Source organism: Photinus pyralis, unplaced genomic scaffold (genome assembly GCF_008802855.1).
Source record: "Photinus pyralis isolate 1611_PpyrPB1 unplaced genomic scaffold, Ppyr1.3 Ppyr1.4_LG7, whole genome shotgun sequence".
NCBI classification, from domain to species: domain Eukaryota; kingdom Metazoa; phylum Arthropoda; class Insecta; order Coleoptera; family Lampyridae; genus Photinus; species Photinus pyralis.
In genome coordinates this window covers 27,484,339-27,501,595 of record NW_022170738.1, presented here as the reverse complement: position 1 = coordinate 27,501,595, position 17,257 = coordinate 27,484,339, and the positions used below count along the sequence as shown (strand labels likewise).

The 17,257-nt window shown below is 37.9% G+C and overlaps 2 protein-coding genes and 1 long non-coding RNA gene across 8 annotated transcripts; 1 reads left to right on the top strand and 2 right to left on the bottom strand.

The window, feature by feature from the left end:
• Positions 1 to 1,738: 1,738 nt before the first annotated feature.
• On the bottom strand, positions 1,739 to 8,115 carry LOC116176295 (glutamate [NMDA] receptor subunit 1). Of its 2 annotated transcripts, XM_031494788.1 has the most exons (13): positions 7,827 to 8,109; positions 7,652 to 7,774; positions 7,475 to 7,603; positions 7,236 to 7,430; positions 6,913 to 7,187; positions 6,607 to 6,868; positions 6,347 to 6,560; positions 3,383 to 3,517; positions 3,179 to 3,339; positions 2,750 to 3,133; positions 2,545 to 2,702; positions 2,072 to 2,498; positions 1,739 to 2,026 (listed from the first exon to the last, which is right to left on the bottom strand). In XM_031494788.1, exons 1-13 carry the CDS (start codon positions 7,968 to 7,970, stop codon positions 1,790 to 1,792), a joined length of 2,844 nt encoding a protein of 947 aa, XP_031350648.1. In that variant the 5' UTR covers positions 7,971 to 8,109; the 3' UTR covers positions 1,739 to 1,789. The 2 variants fall into 2 exon arrangements, with proteins under 2 accessions (XP_031350648.1, XP_031350647.1); XM_031494787.1 differs by having other exon boundaries at positions 1,739 to 2,498; positions 7,827 to 8,115.
• A 63-nt stretch (positions 8,116 to 8,178) lies between these two features.
• Positions 8,179 to 14,403, bottom strand: LOC116176299. Of its 5 annotated transcripts, XM_031494794.1 has the most exons (5): positions 14,240 to 14,403; positions 9,272 to 9,555; positions 8,919 to 9,227; positions 8,451 to 8,868; positions 8,179 to 8,404 (listed from the first exon to the last, which is right to left on the bottom strand). In XM_031494794.1, the coding sequence occupies exons 3-5, from the start codon at positions 8,931 to 8,933 to the stop codon at positions 8,235 to 8,237; spliced, it is 603 nt and encodes a 200-aa protein (XP_031350654.1). In that variant the 5' UTR covers positions 8,934 to 9,227; positions 9,272 to 9,555; positions 14,240 to 14,403; the 3' UTR covers positions 8,179 to 8,234. The 5 variants fall into 5 exon arrangements, with proteins under 5 accessions (XP_031350654.1, XP_031350653.1, XP_031350655.1 ...); XM_031494793.1 differs by lacking the exon at positions 14,240 to 14,403 and adding an exon at positions 13,919 to 14,075 and having other exon boundaries at positions 8,919 to 9,555; XM_031494795.1 differs by lacking the exons at positions 8,919 to 9,227; positions 9,272 to 9,555 and having other exon boundaries at positions 14,240 to 14,402.
• Positions 14,404 to 14,532: 129 nt separating this feature from the next.
• On the top strand, positions 14,533 to 15,265 carry LOC116176307. The gene is made up of 3 exons (XR_004146426.1): positions 14,533 to 14,634; positions 14,950 to 15,071; positions 15,121 to 15,265. It is a non-coding gene; the product is annotated as an uncharacterized LOC116176307 (long non-coding RNA).
• The last annotated feature ends 1,992 nt before the right edge of the window (positions 15,266 to 17,257 follow it).

Below are 17,257 nucleotides of genomic sequence, written 5' to 3'. Positions count from 1 at the left end.
ATTTCAGAGGGTTTAAGAAAGAACCCATAAAATGATAAAAGCTCCCTGAAAAATCGGAATTGTAATGAAACCTTCATTTTCATGCCCACTTTGTTTTCATGACAGTACCACTATTCCTGATTACAGGACCTCCTGTCACTTTACTAGACTCCTGTGAAAACTGACACGGTAATATTAATCAATAGTTCTGTATGATTAAAAATTTTATATTAAAAAGACGATTTCGGGAAAAATGTAGTACAAAATTCCTCAGTAAGAGATGATACTACTTCACTCGGATATTAAAGTACTCGGTCCCAAAGGGGCCTCGTACTTCAGTATTTCCTCGCCAATCATTTTATTTTCCTACATGCAAAACCTCCGAAACATTCTGGGGGTAAGAGAAAATCAGGATTCCTCACAAAAATATTACACACACTCAAAACTTTTACGGTTACTAGAAACACAGTTTTCAAGAAAAACATTCCGACAAATATCGGAATTTAACAAAAAGTTATGTTTTACTTACCTAGCTAGCTGTTTAGAAGGATGATTATGTTACCATATAATCAATCCTTTATATATTTTCCTGATTGATTTGCTGGTGATAATAAACTGTAATAATTATTATCAAAAAAAAATTCTGGGAAAAATATTACAAGACGTTCTGATTCAACTAATTCCAGGAAACCATCTGGAATTCTAAAAAAAGGTGCCCAAATATCAAGAAAATATCTTAAACTTCTGATAAAGATTTTAGAATTCTCAAAAACATCAAACATTTTAGTAAGAATTTTGAACAACTCCGAAGTTTCTAGACAAGAACTAGAACTAGAATTTAATAAATGATTTAGCCATAGTAATGATTCTGTTTTTTGTCAATCTTCGGTTTTATCTGCAGAGTCGGGAGTCTTCATATTTGCGTAATTGAAGTAAGCTGATTATCTTGATAGGAACTCATCTGAAGAACAATACATAAAGTGTAACGGTCACGATTCGGGTATAGATTTCCCCAAGTTCCGGCAAAATTAGTAGGTAACCATTTTGGTGATTTTTTGATAATTATTTTGTATGCGTTTGTGGCTTATTGCTTATTACTGTTGCTTTTATGGCAATTTTTCCACTCTTTGTGGGGAGACACGTTTGTATGTACTAATTAGTTAGATTGATACACCTAATACATAAATACAACGTTAATCACCACATTTTGAAAGTATTAGCTGTTATTAGATAATTACCCATGTTGACTTAGAAGCACTTTTTGCTCGTGTTACCCAATTTTGCTAGTTTTAAAACGTCTTTTTTTTACATAATTAGGAATTATATCATTTGGCAGTTTGTTATAGCCTTGATAAAAATTACAGTCGACATTAATCGGCAAATTGGTAATTAAATAAATTTTTAAACCAATATTTATGACTTCTCCTTTGTTAATCGGATGAAAAATCTCAATTTACATAAATTCTTTGGAACTCATTATAATTTCACGGTGGGTAATTTTTACCACATTAAATTAAGTTGCTTACTATAGGGGTATCAGTTCAGATGTCTTTACATTTCTTACTCTGAGGTCTTTACTGTCGTAACTAGAATCCAGTAAACCCAATACAAAAATGCATTTTGTTACTAGTAATTTTCTATTACTTATGCAACCGATGTAACACTTTGCTAATGTAAATTGCCTATATTGCAGCACATGAAAATTAAATTTTGGGGTATCTCAAAATGTAATTTTGTCAAACAAATGAAGACACCATGATAAACTCTTAGGGATTTATTAATTAGCAGCTATTAGGTACATCAATTCTTTTTAAACAATTAAATGAGAAACATCAGTAGTATAAGCTGGTAAATAACGCGGCACAGGTTGAACACCACCAGACTCTTCGATTCTTCGTTGTCTGATATCAGAATCGCCGGGCCAAGCACGTTCTGGGGCACCAGTCCTTTGGTACTTGTCAACGGCCAATGAAATAGTAGCAGTATCATTAACCCCGTTTGATTTTATCCGTCTCTGAGTGGTTGTCAGACGTAAAGACTTCCGTTTCTGCAAAAAGTACAATAGAACACAATATGTTGCAGAATCATATACCTCAACACATCCTCTCCATTTATCCGCAGCGTGTCTTGCCAATTCCATCCTTTTCTGTTTTTTAATCTGATGCTTCTTGTAGGCCATTTCGATCACAATTAAACCCACGCCACCAACAATTCCGGCCGCTACCAAAATAAACACTCCTGCCATGTTTTTCAGACCCAACGTGTTGGGCGTTTTCTCGAATTGCTCGCATTGCTGCAAATTTCCCTGCAAAATCCATTTGTTATCCAAGCTCTCCATGAACCCACTCTCGTGTAAGTCTAAAATGGCCAACGTCACATCATCGGCCCACGGCGATCCCTTCTGAAGGCCTATGCCATATCCGGACCTTCCAAATAATTCCCCTGCAGTCACCAGCTCGCAATCTTGCGCTGCCTCAAATTCCAAACGAGAACTATCCCAGATGAAAGCCATTAACTTCCTGCAAGATTGTGAGTGAATCGCACGTACTTCTAAAGTCTTCTTACCCTATTTTCACATCGGCAATCGCGGCTTCTGCGGTCGCATAGTTGTTTGCCTCCATTGTCCTGTACATATTCGACAGCTCTACTTGCCTCCTGAAGTACATATCGACAGCAGAACCTTTCACTGTAGCGCAAGTTAAATTTTCCATGGTGTTGCGTAACTACAACAAGTTAGGTCAGACAGTGAGGACTAGCATGGTAAGTTTACTCGCGCATCGTTTATTCCAGATAGTTTGGTTTTGGGCCTTTCCAAGACGAGAAATGCGGCCAAGTTGGCAGTGTAAGAAGCTACAATTATCATAGCAAAACCCGCCCAGACCATACCTAAAACTCTGGCTGAAAAACTTCGCGGAGTACCTTCTCCAATTCCGCTATTTAGCAGCACACCCCATGCGAACCAAATTGCGCTCGACAAATTCAACGCGTCCTCTTCCGTACCGTCCGTGTTGGCCAACTTAAACCGACCAAACGGAGAGAATCGGTCTAAAAGGTAAAGCACTAGAGCGACAACATGTACGGAAACCATCACCAGAATCCACAACGTATTGCTAAAGGGTTGCAAGAACGAGACGAGTGTCGAAGACCTCGATGGCTGAAATATGCGAGTGAAAACGTAACGATAGCAAAAAACGATTACCTTCTTCTCTAATATTGTGATACCTTGATACTTGAAAGGCTTGCTAAACTCGATGAATTCAGCTCGCTCAGGATTGATCGTTAGTGGCGCCACAATCATATCTGCTCTTTCCGTTACCAACTCGCCAATTAACCCGGTCCATTCCTTCTTCATCCCGATTGCTACACTAATAGTTAACGAAAGCGCTGGGCCTTTAAGCCTTACCTGATGTGTTCTTAATGACGTAGTTACCAAACTGGCCATCCGGCGAAAGAGCCAAGCTGTACGTGAAGTTAATCTTCTTGGACAATTCCTTGAGAAGGTCCATGCAGAATCCCTTACAGCAGTATTTCGCTGTCTCTATAAAGTAATACAGGAGAATTAACTCGAACAAAAAGCTAAGGTAGGAAACTGTTCAGTGGCAACTTGAAATTAAAAACATGGCCAGAATATCTTTCCAAAGATTTCGCGAGATTAAAATATGGCGAGAAATTTTAAAATGTAAATGGGGATGGGTGGTTAGAAAAGAAGAGAAGTGGAAGCGAGACGTAAAGGAATCAAATGATATGTAACTAAGAGAGAAGGATTCGTGACGCAGCAGTGAAAGAGGCGTGAAGGAAAATAACTTTGAAGCAAGCATGAAGTGTAGAGATGTGAAGGGAGGAAACATTAATCACAAAAAAAGGAAAGCATGACGGAAAAGAAAAAAATAATGAAGCAACCGTTGGAAGAAATGAGAAATGAAATGAGAAAAAGCGTGAGTTAAATAGGCGGGAATGGAGATGGCAAGTAAGATCAAGAAGGCGTGAAAGGGACATGCATAGCGCTCACGTATGAAAATTTCATTTTAATATTGGTACATTGATAAAACGGCTTTTACTTAAGGACTTTAAAATTCCCGAACAGCCCACTTTCTTACACAAGGGAGAATTTTTTCAGCATAAAGGTCTTCTTATCTATCTGGTAAGAGGAAAATCTCAATAAAGAGTAAAAACCTAACATAATCCTTGGCACGAATAGAAAATGTATCTTGAGACCTCTTATGTCCTGGGTGGTTATTTGGGGTCCATTAAACACCAAGCTGATCGCTTGCAGATGAAAAAAATTTATTCGACATAAATCAATTAATAAAGCTGTAAAAGAGAGAAACGCACCCAAGGTCAACAAACAAAGTGCCACGCACATGCGATCGATTGAAACAAATTAGTTAAATAAAGTTTTAATTAACTTAAAGTTAATAATCTTAAAATCCGGTCATAACTGGGAACACAAACACAAACTGATATACCTTCAGAATCTCCACTTTAATTTCACATGATTCCTGATTTACACAAACTGGTTATCGTGCGTTAGGAAAAGCCTTAGAACCTAGAAACTTGAAACTAGAAAATTAAACACTACGCATTTATTTCCAGATGTCCCTAATATTTTTTAAAACACGTAATATAACTGAACAATAAGATAAATAATCCAAAGTAATTATTTAAACAAATTAAGCTTATAAAATTCAAAAACAAATCAACATTGACCTCGATTCAAATGATATGATGGAAATTGTGTTCAATCTAAATTAGCGACCACATTTAACTTAAAAAGAATTGAAATTTAACTCATACCGATCATTACATTGTTGATACCAATAAAATCGTCCACATGGCGTAGTTTACACAACAATATACATACAAAAGAAAATTATAGACCATTTCCTAAAATTTACGTCAGAAAGCACGTGCATGCAGAAAAGTTGGATTAAAACGCTCGTTTTTCCTCCAGAGTTGCCCACTGTAAATATAGGGCAAGTAAACAATGGCATTGCTAGATCTGGAACTCCACAGATCGATACATTATCAGAAGTCTTCTTATCGAAGTGAGCGTCTTTCCCGTAAAGTTTATTGAAATTATAAACTCGCTAGAAGCTCGTTAATAATGCTAGAAAACGTAAAAAAACCTTTTGGGAATCTTAGAAAGCCCCTTAGAAATAGTAAACATCTCTGGAAGTGGACAAACTTACTACTGCCGTAAAATTACCAATAGCGTCACCACCTCTAGAACTGTACAAGTTTTAGAATCGCAGGTAGGTACAGAATTTCAGCAATGGATTTCAGTTTGCATCATATTTGGTTGAAATCCGAAGCGCAAACTACTGTGGAATTCTGGTGGATAACCTCTTGGAATTCATTTGGAATTCATGGAATTGATGTAGAATTCTGTCCTTTTAAAAGCTATAGTTTAGGTAGTGGCTTCCTTTTTATTGATTACTGACATGACGTGTTGTACATAAAATATCGTCAGTTTTCAAAATTATATCGTGGTGCAAATCATAGATCATATTAAAAAAATGTGGTGTGGCCAACACAGATAGGTACCACCCATACACCTGCGCATTTCTTCCTTGTGCTCTTCTTTTTATGTCTACGAAACTGCGTACCAAATTTGGTTCCAATAAGTTCTGTCGTTTCGCCAGACAGTAGAGTATAGTACAGACAGACAGGCACACACACCGACATCGAGATTTTGTTTGATTCGGATTCCTAGTGTTCCAAACGTGTATTTCCGTAAAAAAAAGTGGGGGGTTATTTTTTACAATGCTCCCTTAGTAACGTGCAACTACCATGGGATTTATTTGGCATGTGCGATCGCTGTTTGGATTGGCATGATGAAAAACCCTCCGATACCTACCGAATTTTTGCAACCTCGCTTAGAAACCTCGGGATTTTTGTGAAAATGTCTTCATGTGAAACCTGTTATGGAGAAAAAGAATTAAGGAAAAAACCTAAATTTTGAAAAAATTGATATATGAATTGCAAACAGCTCATGTTAGACTCCAGGCTTATTTAAAAAAAATTGCTGTGGCTAGTACAGATTCCACCCATACGCTTGCGCTTGCGTGATTCTGCCCTTTTATGTCTTAGAAATAGCACCAAATGTGGTTCTAATCGGTGCAGCCATTTAGCCGGAAATGAGAGTACCTACAGCAGACAGGCCGATCGACATCATCAAGATTTTATTTGATTCAGATTCCTGGTGTCTCAAAACGTGCATTTCCAAAAAAAGTGAGGGGGGGTCATTTTTTACACCAATGCAATACCTCCCTTACTCACTTGCGGGTGGTAAAAATTATCAACGTAATTTTTGGCATTAATAGTACTGTCACTAAAAGGGAAATTTGGATTGAGTCAAGTTACTTACCATCTTGGGTTGAGTTGAAGTGAGGGCATAGGATTTCATCGGCGAGGCACGCTTCCTGATCCTCACCTAATTTACGGGTGTATACAAAGGGCTTTTCTTCAATTGTAAGCACCTTTAGATGTGTTGGTATCATAAAGCCTTCAGGTTTCACTAGCTTGCGCCCAGGCCACAGTATGCGTTTTTCTTCAACGGTTAATTGCATCTTGGTACTTTCCTGGAGAGCGTCGTGTAAGTGCGAGAGGTGGCTGAGCGCAGCTTACCTTGTGGAAGTAGTATTTGCCAACGACAACCTGACTTTTCCGTCGCTGAATATTGACAATGTTGTATTCCGCATGAATGCGGTCACCTTGATCATCGAATGCGACTTTCCCAGTTTCGCCGTTTAACAGAATCTGTTTCCGGATAAAATTGAAGAGCTCACGCCCAGTTTCCCAAATCGACCCGGAATTGTCACAGTCCTTCGGCGCTTCCGTGATTTCTTTGGTCTGGTTCATGTCGCGTAGAGCCGATGCTAAAACATAACTGAAACACACCGTATAGTCCTCTCTGCACATGTAGCTACTTACATGCTGTCACGAATGTGAGCCTTTTCATTGGTTGCGTTAACAAGTTTGAGACCTAGAATGCCTTCGGGTACGTTATCGGCCTTTAGAGCCTGTTCGGTGACAATCCACGCATAACCCGACTCGGTCATGTTGTACAGGGCGGCGTCTCTAAAAATGATCTTCGCGTCCACTTTGCTGGCGTAAAGTAGATAGACTCTCGATTGGGCATTCTTCATTTCGATGAGTTGATCGATGAAATTCTCCAGCCCAGGTTCGAACTCTATAACGGATTCGACCTACAAATCTCGGTGAGCGGTTCTAGTTTATGGAAACAAGGCACTAACCTGAACTTTAATTTCAATATCGTCCTCCAAATTCTGCGAAGTGGTTTGGAACCGTCCCAGAAGCGCTCGGCCATCACTATCCGAGCTGTGTATGAAAATGACCTTCTTATAATTGAAATGCTTCAACATCTCCACCCAAACATCCGCTTGGTGCGAGTAGGGTGGCACAGTGCGAAGGAAGGATACGTGGATGTTCTTAAATTTAACTTACAATTGAATAACATTTCGCTTTGCTTTACCTTATCTGAAAACGCTGAGTCACGTGATGATATGCCTATCACTGGGATGTGGTAAAATCCGCAGGTGTAAGAAACAGCGGCCGGTGAAAGATCTCCTGTTAGGGGATGAGAAACGACTACGGCGTATACCTGAAGCCAATAGGAATATTATGAGACGGGGATTAATTAACAACTTACTCTTCGTGAAATAACTGATTTGCAAACATTTAAGGCGGTGCGTATCGGATTTGGGTCCATTAAAATTGCCTTGTCATAGTAAGTGACTCCTTTAGGAACGTACTGCTGGTCAAAGTTCAAATGCTACGAGTTTTACGGCATAAATGATGAGTGCCCCATTTACTAGTCAACTTACCAGAATAGTTTCCTTGAAATAATGTGCACTTTCATTATTGCTCAAAACCCCACCGATATTAAACACTGTTGGATTTGCGGAGGACCATTGGTCAGCCGCGGCTTTGTAAAGGAAAAGCAAAAATGCGACTGTTTTTACTAACATATCGCTTAATTAGTGGCACCCCGTTGTATTTGTAAACATCGCGACTGGCACAGTGAATGGGAAGCAGTACAGGACCGCACCCGTTCCTATGGCAACGAATCTCGGGATGATATTGATTTTTCTGGTACTCTAGGAAATTAACGCTAAAATCGCTAAAAATTAGTTATTGCCCTTCAACTGAAGGGGTGGTGATTTTAATATGCAAGGAGAATAAAATAAAGTTTTATTTAGAAACCCATAAACCACAATTTGGTATTAAGTTAGTTAACCCCAAAGGGGTAAATGAACTACATTCTGTGACAAATGCCAAGGATCGACATTTGCTTGAATGGCAGCGGAAGTTGCGGCTAGTGTGGTATCCTTTGCTGTGGCGATGTGGTTGAAAGCGTTTGTTGCAACAGAGTTCAGCGCGGCGATTTTAGCATTGGTGTTCTCTACAAGAAATCGGTTATCCCGGTATACAAAATGTTGATTACGTACCATTCTTCTTAATCTGGTAGGCGGCAATGTTGGCAGCATGATGAATGGCGGCTGCTGCAGCCGCCTCCTTCTCGGATGCGATACGCTGATGTTCCGCCACAACTGCCTTAGCATGTGCCAAACGCTGCTGAGCTAAAACAAGAGCGTTTGCTGCAGCGTTAGCACGCTGCCTCTGCACGGCTACGGCCACCTCCGTATGCTGTACAGCGAGTGCTGCTGCAGCTTGTTTCTCGCTGGCAATCTTTTGTCGAGCCAGCACCTCCTCTTTGGCCAGATGTACGCGGTGCTGGGCCGAATGTACATTAGCCGAGGCGTCCTTCGCTGCTGAAACCGCGGCCGCTATCTCAGCTGCCGACAGCCCGTTGTAACCGTTGTAGAAGACCTCAGCTCGCACACCACAAATCGCCAAAATCATCACCTGCAATAAACTGACATGCACATTGCATATGTACAGAGTTGATTACTTACAAGCAAGGAACTCATTGTAACTCACAACTGACTTACCACCGAGGAAATTTCGCTTTATATACCATCCAAAGAAAGTAACTTCACTTTTTGCCAGACTAAAGATTATTATTATCCTTAGGTAATTTTAATAGCCCTTCAGATACTTTCCTTGTTAATAATTGTCACGATTTGTTTTAATAGTGATTAGATTTGATTGGAATAATATTGTTTTCGTATAATTATTGTGCATTTCCGCATTATGCAACTAATTGATTAAACAGCGTCGACTGAATGTTATTAATCCAATTCCGCAATTAGAAGGACCCTTATCTGTAGCGAAATAAGAATCCCTAGGAATCGATAAATCAACTCACTTTCCGGCGAGGCGAAGTCACTATTTTCACACCAAATACGGCGTTGTTAAATTTTCCTACAACGACGCCATAGATGTTCCATTGCTATAGATGCATTTTAGAATTTCTTTAAAAACGGGGCGAGAAGCAAATTCTTTTCCGTTGTTGCCTTGGATCCCCCATATCTTGACCTTGTTGGGCTGCCTCAGGGTTTTAGGTCGACGAATTCTTTAGCGGGCTCAATGTAAGAAGCTCATTGTCCGATTGTTTTGAAGGATCTTCGGTAAAATATAGGCACTTCTCGTCTTGTGTACATAATAGATATTCAAATCAATTTTTGTATTACTTTAACCTCTTTATACAGGGTGGTGCCTAGCGCAACGCAGCATAGGGATTTCAATGGTAATTTCTTTATAGTCAATTACTAGCTCCCCTAGAGCAAAAGTATAAATACGTTTTTTTAGAGAAAAAAATACTGCATCTGTTCATGGTTTTAGTTATAATTTTCCATTTTTCAAAACCATAGAAATCGACAAAATAAAAAATTACATTTTTATAAATCAGTGATGCTTTGGAATCTTTTAACAAACTGCAAGCGCATCGCATCTAACTTATCGTTGTTTGACGTCGAACGATTTCCATATTTAATTCTGTTTCAACTAACCGACGCAATAAAAGGCATCTTAGGGTAATGTTTTTTTAGAGAATGTATGCTGCATCTGCATCAGATACTATTTGTTTATCATTTTCCGGAATCAGAGTACCTACCTACATAATCTAAGAAAAAAAACTGATTTGAAGAAGATTTGTTCCTAAACTTATATTTTGATTTTCCGCTACTGCAGCCAAAACGTTGAATGTATTGTCGTTTTCCTGATGGTTTTGACGGACATTTTGAACGTTATTGCACTTGTAGTTCTTTAACTAATTTATAAACAATAAATTTAATATACGTCAAAGGCAAATAATGAAATGTGATCGCTGTTTTTTTAGGTAATTCCAAGGCATATTTGATTTATTGTAAAATGAACCTTTTTATTTTGTCAATTTCTACGGTTTTGAAAAACGGAAAATTATAATTAAAAGTATGAGCAGATGCAGTATTTTTTTCTCTAAAAGAAACATATTTAGACTTTTGCTCTAAAATAATTAGGGGAGCTAGTAATTGACTATGAAGAAATTACCATTGAAATCCCTATGCTGCGTCGCTCTAGGCACCACCCGGTATAGTGAAACAGGTCACGAAATGTTTTGCCTCTATGGGTTCCTAATATTTATCACAAGTACAACCTTTGATAGCTCTTTTAAGAGCTTTGAGGTTCCTTAAAAGAGGTTTTAGTCATCTTTAGGAGTATTTATTATATGATTATTGAAGAGCCTTTAAGAACGTTTAATAGTCGTCAACAGTCTCTAAGGACTTTGAAAACCCTACAAGAGTCTATAATAGAGTTCCCAAAAAGCCTTCACGGGTCTTCTAGAGGGTTTGAGAACCTTTAATGGCCTCTTAGGTTTTTAAGAGCTTTAAAAAATCCTTATGTACGTCCTAAGAGTGTAGCAGCGAGAAGGCTACAATACTCAATGGAGGAGGACTTTATTAGTGAGTTAATTAATATTTAAAGAAGTGCACATAGAATAAAACCAGTGTATTTTTTGGTCTTATTGTTAATTTTTGCAAAATTTTACAATGTAAACTGTTGCAAGAGTAATTAATAGATTTTGCCTTGAAGAGCTTTTTGGGTATTTGAAAGTTTTTAAGAGCCGTTAAGGGCCACAAACCATTTCCAAGATCTTACAAAAGTCTCAAAGAAGCTTTCAGACCCCTATCCCTAAACCGCTCGAGAAAAATCGGTGAATGTGTGACTCACTCAATCCCCCAATTTTTATTCTTAACACTAAAAGCACTCGAGTTTGTTAACTTGGCAGTGCTGTATTTTATTTTTACTCAAGCCATCTCGTTTAGATCTCTTTTGGGATCGTATAACATAAAAATATTTCAATGCTGGCGGCGAAAATGCTTTATTGTGATGTAGTTTTTTAGTGGCGACGCAATCCGGGGATGAGGGAGGGGAGTGGTACAAAAAGTTGCATAGACGTAGACTAACATTCCAAAGGGCCATATTTTTAGTAAAAATCAATGTTAGATATACGTGTACATACCTACTTTCATATATTTGCTGAATAACAATTTTTAAGATTTTAGCAAAATCCATGCCGTTGGTCGGCTTCCCAAGTGGTCGACCAATGGCAAATGAGAATTGATGGCGCGATATCTGCTACTGATACGAAAAGCATGATAATATAATATAAGTGAAGAAGGAAGTCCATTTGAAAGTAACTGTTTAACTTCAATCGGTAGTCCAAAGTGCCCAAAAAGAATCCGTCAGGATGATGGAGAACGCCCATTCAATTGAGTTAAAGCAGTATGACGAATATATTGAATATATTGAACGCCTCCTTAACAGAACCGAGTTGTGTATACATGATGTCCTTAAACAAAATATTGAAAGTTGCTTCAAAATCAAAAACAAGAATTGCTGATCTCCGACACGATTCCAGCTTCTTGCAATTATACGTAACTTTTCAAAATCGAGAAAAAGATTTTGCTCAAGAGAATCAATCTTCTATCGCTGAAAGCGGAAGATTGAGAAAGGATATTATTCTTTGTTTGGGGAGCAGTGTTGGAAAAGAAACCAAGGTGAGAAATATTTTTCTGCCGCAGTACAGCGATTATTGCCCTCGATCCAAGAAATGAATAAATGTTTTCGGAATACTGTAAGTAGGTAATTATTTCCATTATTCCAAAATATACAGCGAATTGAGTTAATGTGTTATAGATATAGCAATGAATCATTAAACGCTGACGTGCCAATCAAGAGGAACAGGAGTGCACATGCGAATTACACCTTCCACAATAATTGCACAGATCTTTTAGGAATAGTGGAATAGATGAAGGCAAAAAGCGCTTGGTTACATTCTTGGCATAATAGTTAATGAGAGAGCATATTCACTTTGGATTAATTTCGGAACTAAGAAAAATCGTACGCTAATAGGCATCTACGGCCTATGTTCTCATTTCATGCGATATCGTGTCATTATTTTGTGAAGCAGCCAAGAAAGGAGCTTAGAAGTATGGATGGCGTATCTGAATATTATTAATTTCTTTTTTGAGCAGGGGGAATGGAAAGACTCCAAGATGAAGATGTCATGCAAAACCGTGCAAAGATTTGTGATTCTTTTGTATGATGCAACACCTCCCTGAAACACAGTTAATGAGTTAGGCGGTTCCTTTTCATGAAAGAAATGTAGAGTAATTGCGAATACACCTCCAACTCTTCAAGCTCTTCTATGGAAAAACTGTCTGGAAAAAGACTATCAACCTCCTCCCCACCCCATACTTGGAGATGGGAAAAAAACGAATGACGTGTTTCAGCCGTTGTAGTCTATGTGAAGACATTGTTCTGAGAATTATTAACTGAATTTGATTTGTATTGCAGGTGTAAAACATTTTTTATTCAAAAGCTTTACCTACGCCAAACAAATCTTCACTAGATTTTTTTTCCACAAATGTTTGACATTCAAATGGCATATTGGCCACGATATTAAAAAATAATGCTACTACCCAGTTAGACCTACAGTTTTTAACCAAAATAAAAAACTGTGTGACAGAGAAAACATCCCCTAATTTTACGAATAATGATATACAAGAGAAGTGGGACGCATCAGTTACTTGGAATAGCACTGGAAGCCCTTACAAAGATTGGGCCTCGGAAATATATGATTACCGGGCCCTCTGATCATCGCTCTCTTTTATTTAGGAGTTAAAATAGGGGTCACTATTCGCAAAAAATTGTTGGTAAAGGTTGCCTTGGGTGAGGTCCCCAAGTTAACGCCCCAGCCCCTAGGCATTCACCTCCAATGAAATGGATTTATTTATTTATTTAATATTTGTTTGATTTATTGCTTGCACAGTGGGCGTGTTTATAGGTACAATGTACCCCTATTGGGTGGGTATAAATATTAAATATTATTGTCCAACCTAGAATACAAAACCATGTCAAAAGAAAGTAGGGGCATCATCCATCTCTTTTGTTACAATTTCCCAACTCGACCATTAGCTAAACATAGGTATAAAGAAAAATGCATTGATTTCAAATTGGCACAGTCTGCCACTGCAAAAAAATGTTAGACGTAAGTACGTACGCAAAATTAGAAGAGTTGAATCAAAGGTGTAAAGTGGGTTGCTTGACCGCAGGCTGATTTTCCAATGCGCATCATCAAAGCATTGAATTTATAACTATAATTCAATGATCAAAACACAGTAGGTATATCAAGTAAGTTGGGATTTAATCAACTAATGAATTTCAATCAAGTTTCAACTTTTCGTTAAAGTGTTACGATTATTTCACGATCAAATGGGCAAATCATCTTAATCTTTAAGTCATCGCTTTCGTTCGGGAACCAAACTGTCTTTTTTATTCTGTCGATCAAATTTTTCACTATTAAAAAAGCCTAAAACCGTTTCTAACTATTGATATTTAATATTAAATCAGTTAACAAATATTTATTATTTTGAATTCGTTCAGTGTTTTTTCATTACTTAAAGTTTTAAATTTTTTAAGCGCCATTTTAGTTAGCACATAAAGCTACAATATGCATTAAGAAACTTACCCATGGAATTTCAAACAGTTTGGTACACCCCGTATAACGCTGTTATTTGACAGTAACTTTAAATTCACAACTCCCACTGCATATAACGTTGAAATAATAGCAAAAAGGAGAATAAGATGCTTTAATTCTTCTAATACCTACTTGTAGATACGCAAAAGCGCCCTGCTGTCGTGATAATTTTCGGAATAAAGTTTTTAAAAAAACCCCACGTAAACGTTTTGACATAGGTAATCAGAATTTGTTCAAGGATATATTGATAAATTATATAGTAAAAGTCAAACAAAGAAACATAAATATAGAAGTTTTTTATACAGTACGTACCTAATGCCTCAATTTATCTTCTATACATTTTATTCTATTTAGTTTGCCCTGCATCTTCAAATAGATGCGCGCGATCTTGATTTTCGCAAGGCACCATTGTGTATAATCACTGAACCTCAAACCCCGCAGAAATCGTTATATCGTTGGTACGGAACCGAGTCAATAAGTGGACAGATACTAAAACCTTAGTGGTTGGTTTCATCATTAATAGTCGAGCACGATATGTACTTGGACTTCAAATTTACGTTGCCCATACCCCATTAATTTTAATGTGAAGTAATGATTGATGCATTATTGTATGACGCATTGGTTACGATTTTGCATAATCATCTACGGGGGTGATCTTGCGACAACTTTCGAAGACAAGTGTTTAACACCATTCAACCGGAAATCAGGTTGGTTTTTACGCCGTTTCCAGTGACCAGTAACCATATCACAAATAGTACTCAAAACATCATGTTTTTTATGATCTACCCGGTAATTCATATAAATTACCGTAAAAAAAGAAAATCAATCAGTGACAGGATTTTTGCAACTTAATCCACATTTATGCAAGAACATGGTAATTCTTCCATCCGAATAAGATACAATAAATAAGCAGACTAAGAAACCAGAACGGTTTTGTCTATTATCGCCTCATTTAAAAACCACAAAGACCTTTCCACTGTAGGTATGTCGTTTCGAATAACTATTAGTTACTTCATTTCCAGAAATATGAAGCCACGAGATTTTAAATTTGCAATCAGATAATCCAGGGCCAGTCGCGCTATTGTGACAAAAGTGCGACATAGGTACGACTTAATTAAAATAATTAATCAAGAAGAACGTAAAAGTATTAAGCTACCACTTCATTGAGCACGCAATTAAGTAACTTTTTTCAGATACGTAAACAAATTATGCATGGTTTGTAAATTTGGTAAACAAAATTTCAATGTTGGCTAACAAATTCTGCAACCAAGAAATGTGCCAATTTATGGACCCAAAAATCAAATGTAGTACATACATGGATTTATTTATATATATTTAAAGAATGGTATGTAGTTATAATTTAAAAAATGATCAAAGTCCTCGTGTGAGATCGAAGGGACTTCAGCGCATTTTTGTGTGGCAGATCAGTGTTTTATTAGCGAATATTGACTCCACCATCAATAAGATCTTGCCGAAAGCTACCACGTTCACTTTGTCGGTACCATTTTCTCACTTACCGTGCACTCGCAATTCGCGTTTGAAGTTTTGACTCCACCATCATTAAAATCCTTTGGGGGTTACCATATTCCCTTTGTCGACACCCACTTCTGATCACCCGCAACAATTCGGATTTGAAGTTTCGACTCCACCATCAGTAAGATCTCGTCGGGGTTTACCACATTCCCTTTGTCGATACACAGTTCCGACGTCCCGTTCATTCGTAATTCACATTTTGGTAGATTTCGCTAAAATCCCGGCATAAAATCGTATTCAACTTTTGGGTACTTCACATAGCTCGACCTTCTATTAGTGACACGAGAAAGAGAGGCCGCGATTCGCGCTGTAAGAAACTTTTGGGCGCCCAAAGTCGACTACCCCTCGAAGCGCGCCGCGCAAAAGGTGGTTTATTTCGCCCCTAGGAAAAAAAAACAAAATTCCGCCACGCAGGAGTTGTGCGCGTTGACAAGATCTTCTCGACGACACCAATTTGAAAACAATCGGAGAAAAACTGTAGAAGAAGATAGATAAAAACTGAAAAATCTCCAGGTTAGTATAATACGCTCGGGGATGGCGTCCAGATGTCGTCGACTCCAAATCTTGTAGCCCCATCCCTAACGTTCTTAATTACACGGCCCCGATAGTTACATGTACACTCCTTGTCTTTTTACAAGCGTTTTTCTACGGGCGCGCATTTACTGCCAGTCAGCCAGCCAGCCGACCAGCCAGCCAGCCAGCCAGCCAGCCAAAGTGAGATTAAAAGCTACTTTTTACCAAAAAAAATTTTTGCAAAAATGCGCTAAAAATGATCGTATACGGTGTGTGTTTATGTAATATAAATTGATTTGATTGCAGCTTGAATATGGTTTAGTAATCAGTATTAATAAAAACTGGCTGAATTTCGCTTATTTCTTCCAGTTTTCGGGAACGTTCTACTTCCTTGTTTTGTAGTCCCGCTGGTATCCGTTATATTACAGTAGTTTGTAGGGTTATTAATTACTTTTTAATTATAGTTGATTTCTTAAGGGAGCGTTTTCTATTTTCAGAATATTTTACTGTGGGGATTCGTCACTGTTTCAATATTTTCATTCCATCAATCTATTTCGTGATTATAATGATAGTCATTAATACCAAAAATGAAAGATACCTATATGATTTTAAGGGAGGGTTAGATATTAATCATATACTCGTTTCCTTATATTGTTTCAATTGAGTATATTTAAACAGTGTCGTATTCATATGACCACAGGTTCGTTGTATAGGCGCAATAATTTATTATGTACATATTAGTTCTGCTATTACACTCTAACTAAAGAGTTTCAATACATATTCAGTAACTGTAAGACGCAAATATCACTTCCAACCAAAACTTACCAAGCGTACTAGCATGTTATATTATGGTACTAGGCTAGTCAAAATAGGTGGTTGAAGTAGAAAAAATTAGTAACAAAGTGATCTCTGCGGAAATGAGTAATCAATAGGGTGTTGTGGTAATAGGTACTAGAACTCCATTTTCGTCAGTTTTCCAACCATATTTGAGGGGGTCGAGGGAGTTTCCCAGCCATTCTTGGATCTAGGAAAATATACAACGTAAGCGTAATGAGAAATGTACCTTATACTTAAAAAATTATCAAAGTCCTCGTTTGAGATCGAAGGGACTTCAGCGCATTTTTGTGTGGCAGATCAGTATTCTATTAGCCACTTTCGATTGAACCATCAATAACAGATCTTGTCGAAGGCTACTACATTCACTAACCGCTTCCCACTTTCCTCGTGCACCCGCAATTCGCTTTTAAAGATTTGACTCCACCATCAGGAAGATCGTGTCGGGGG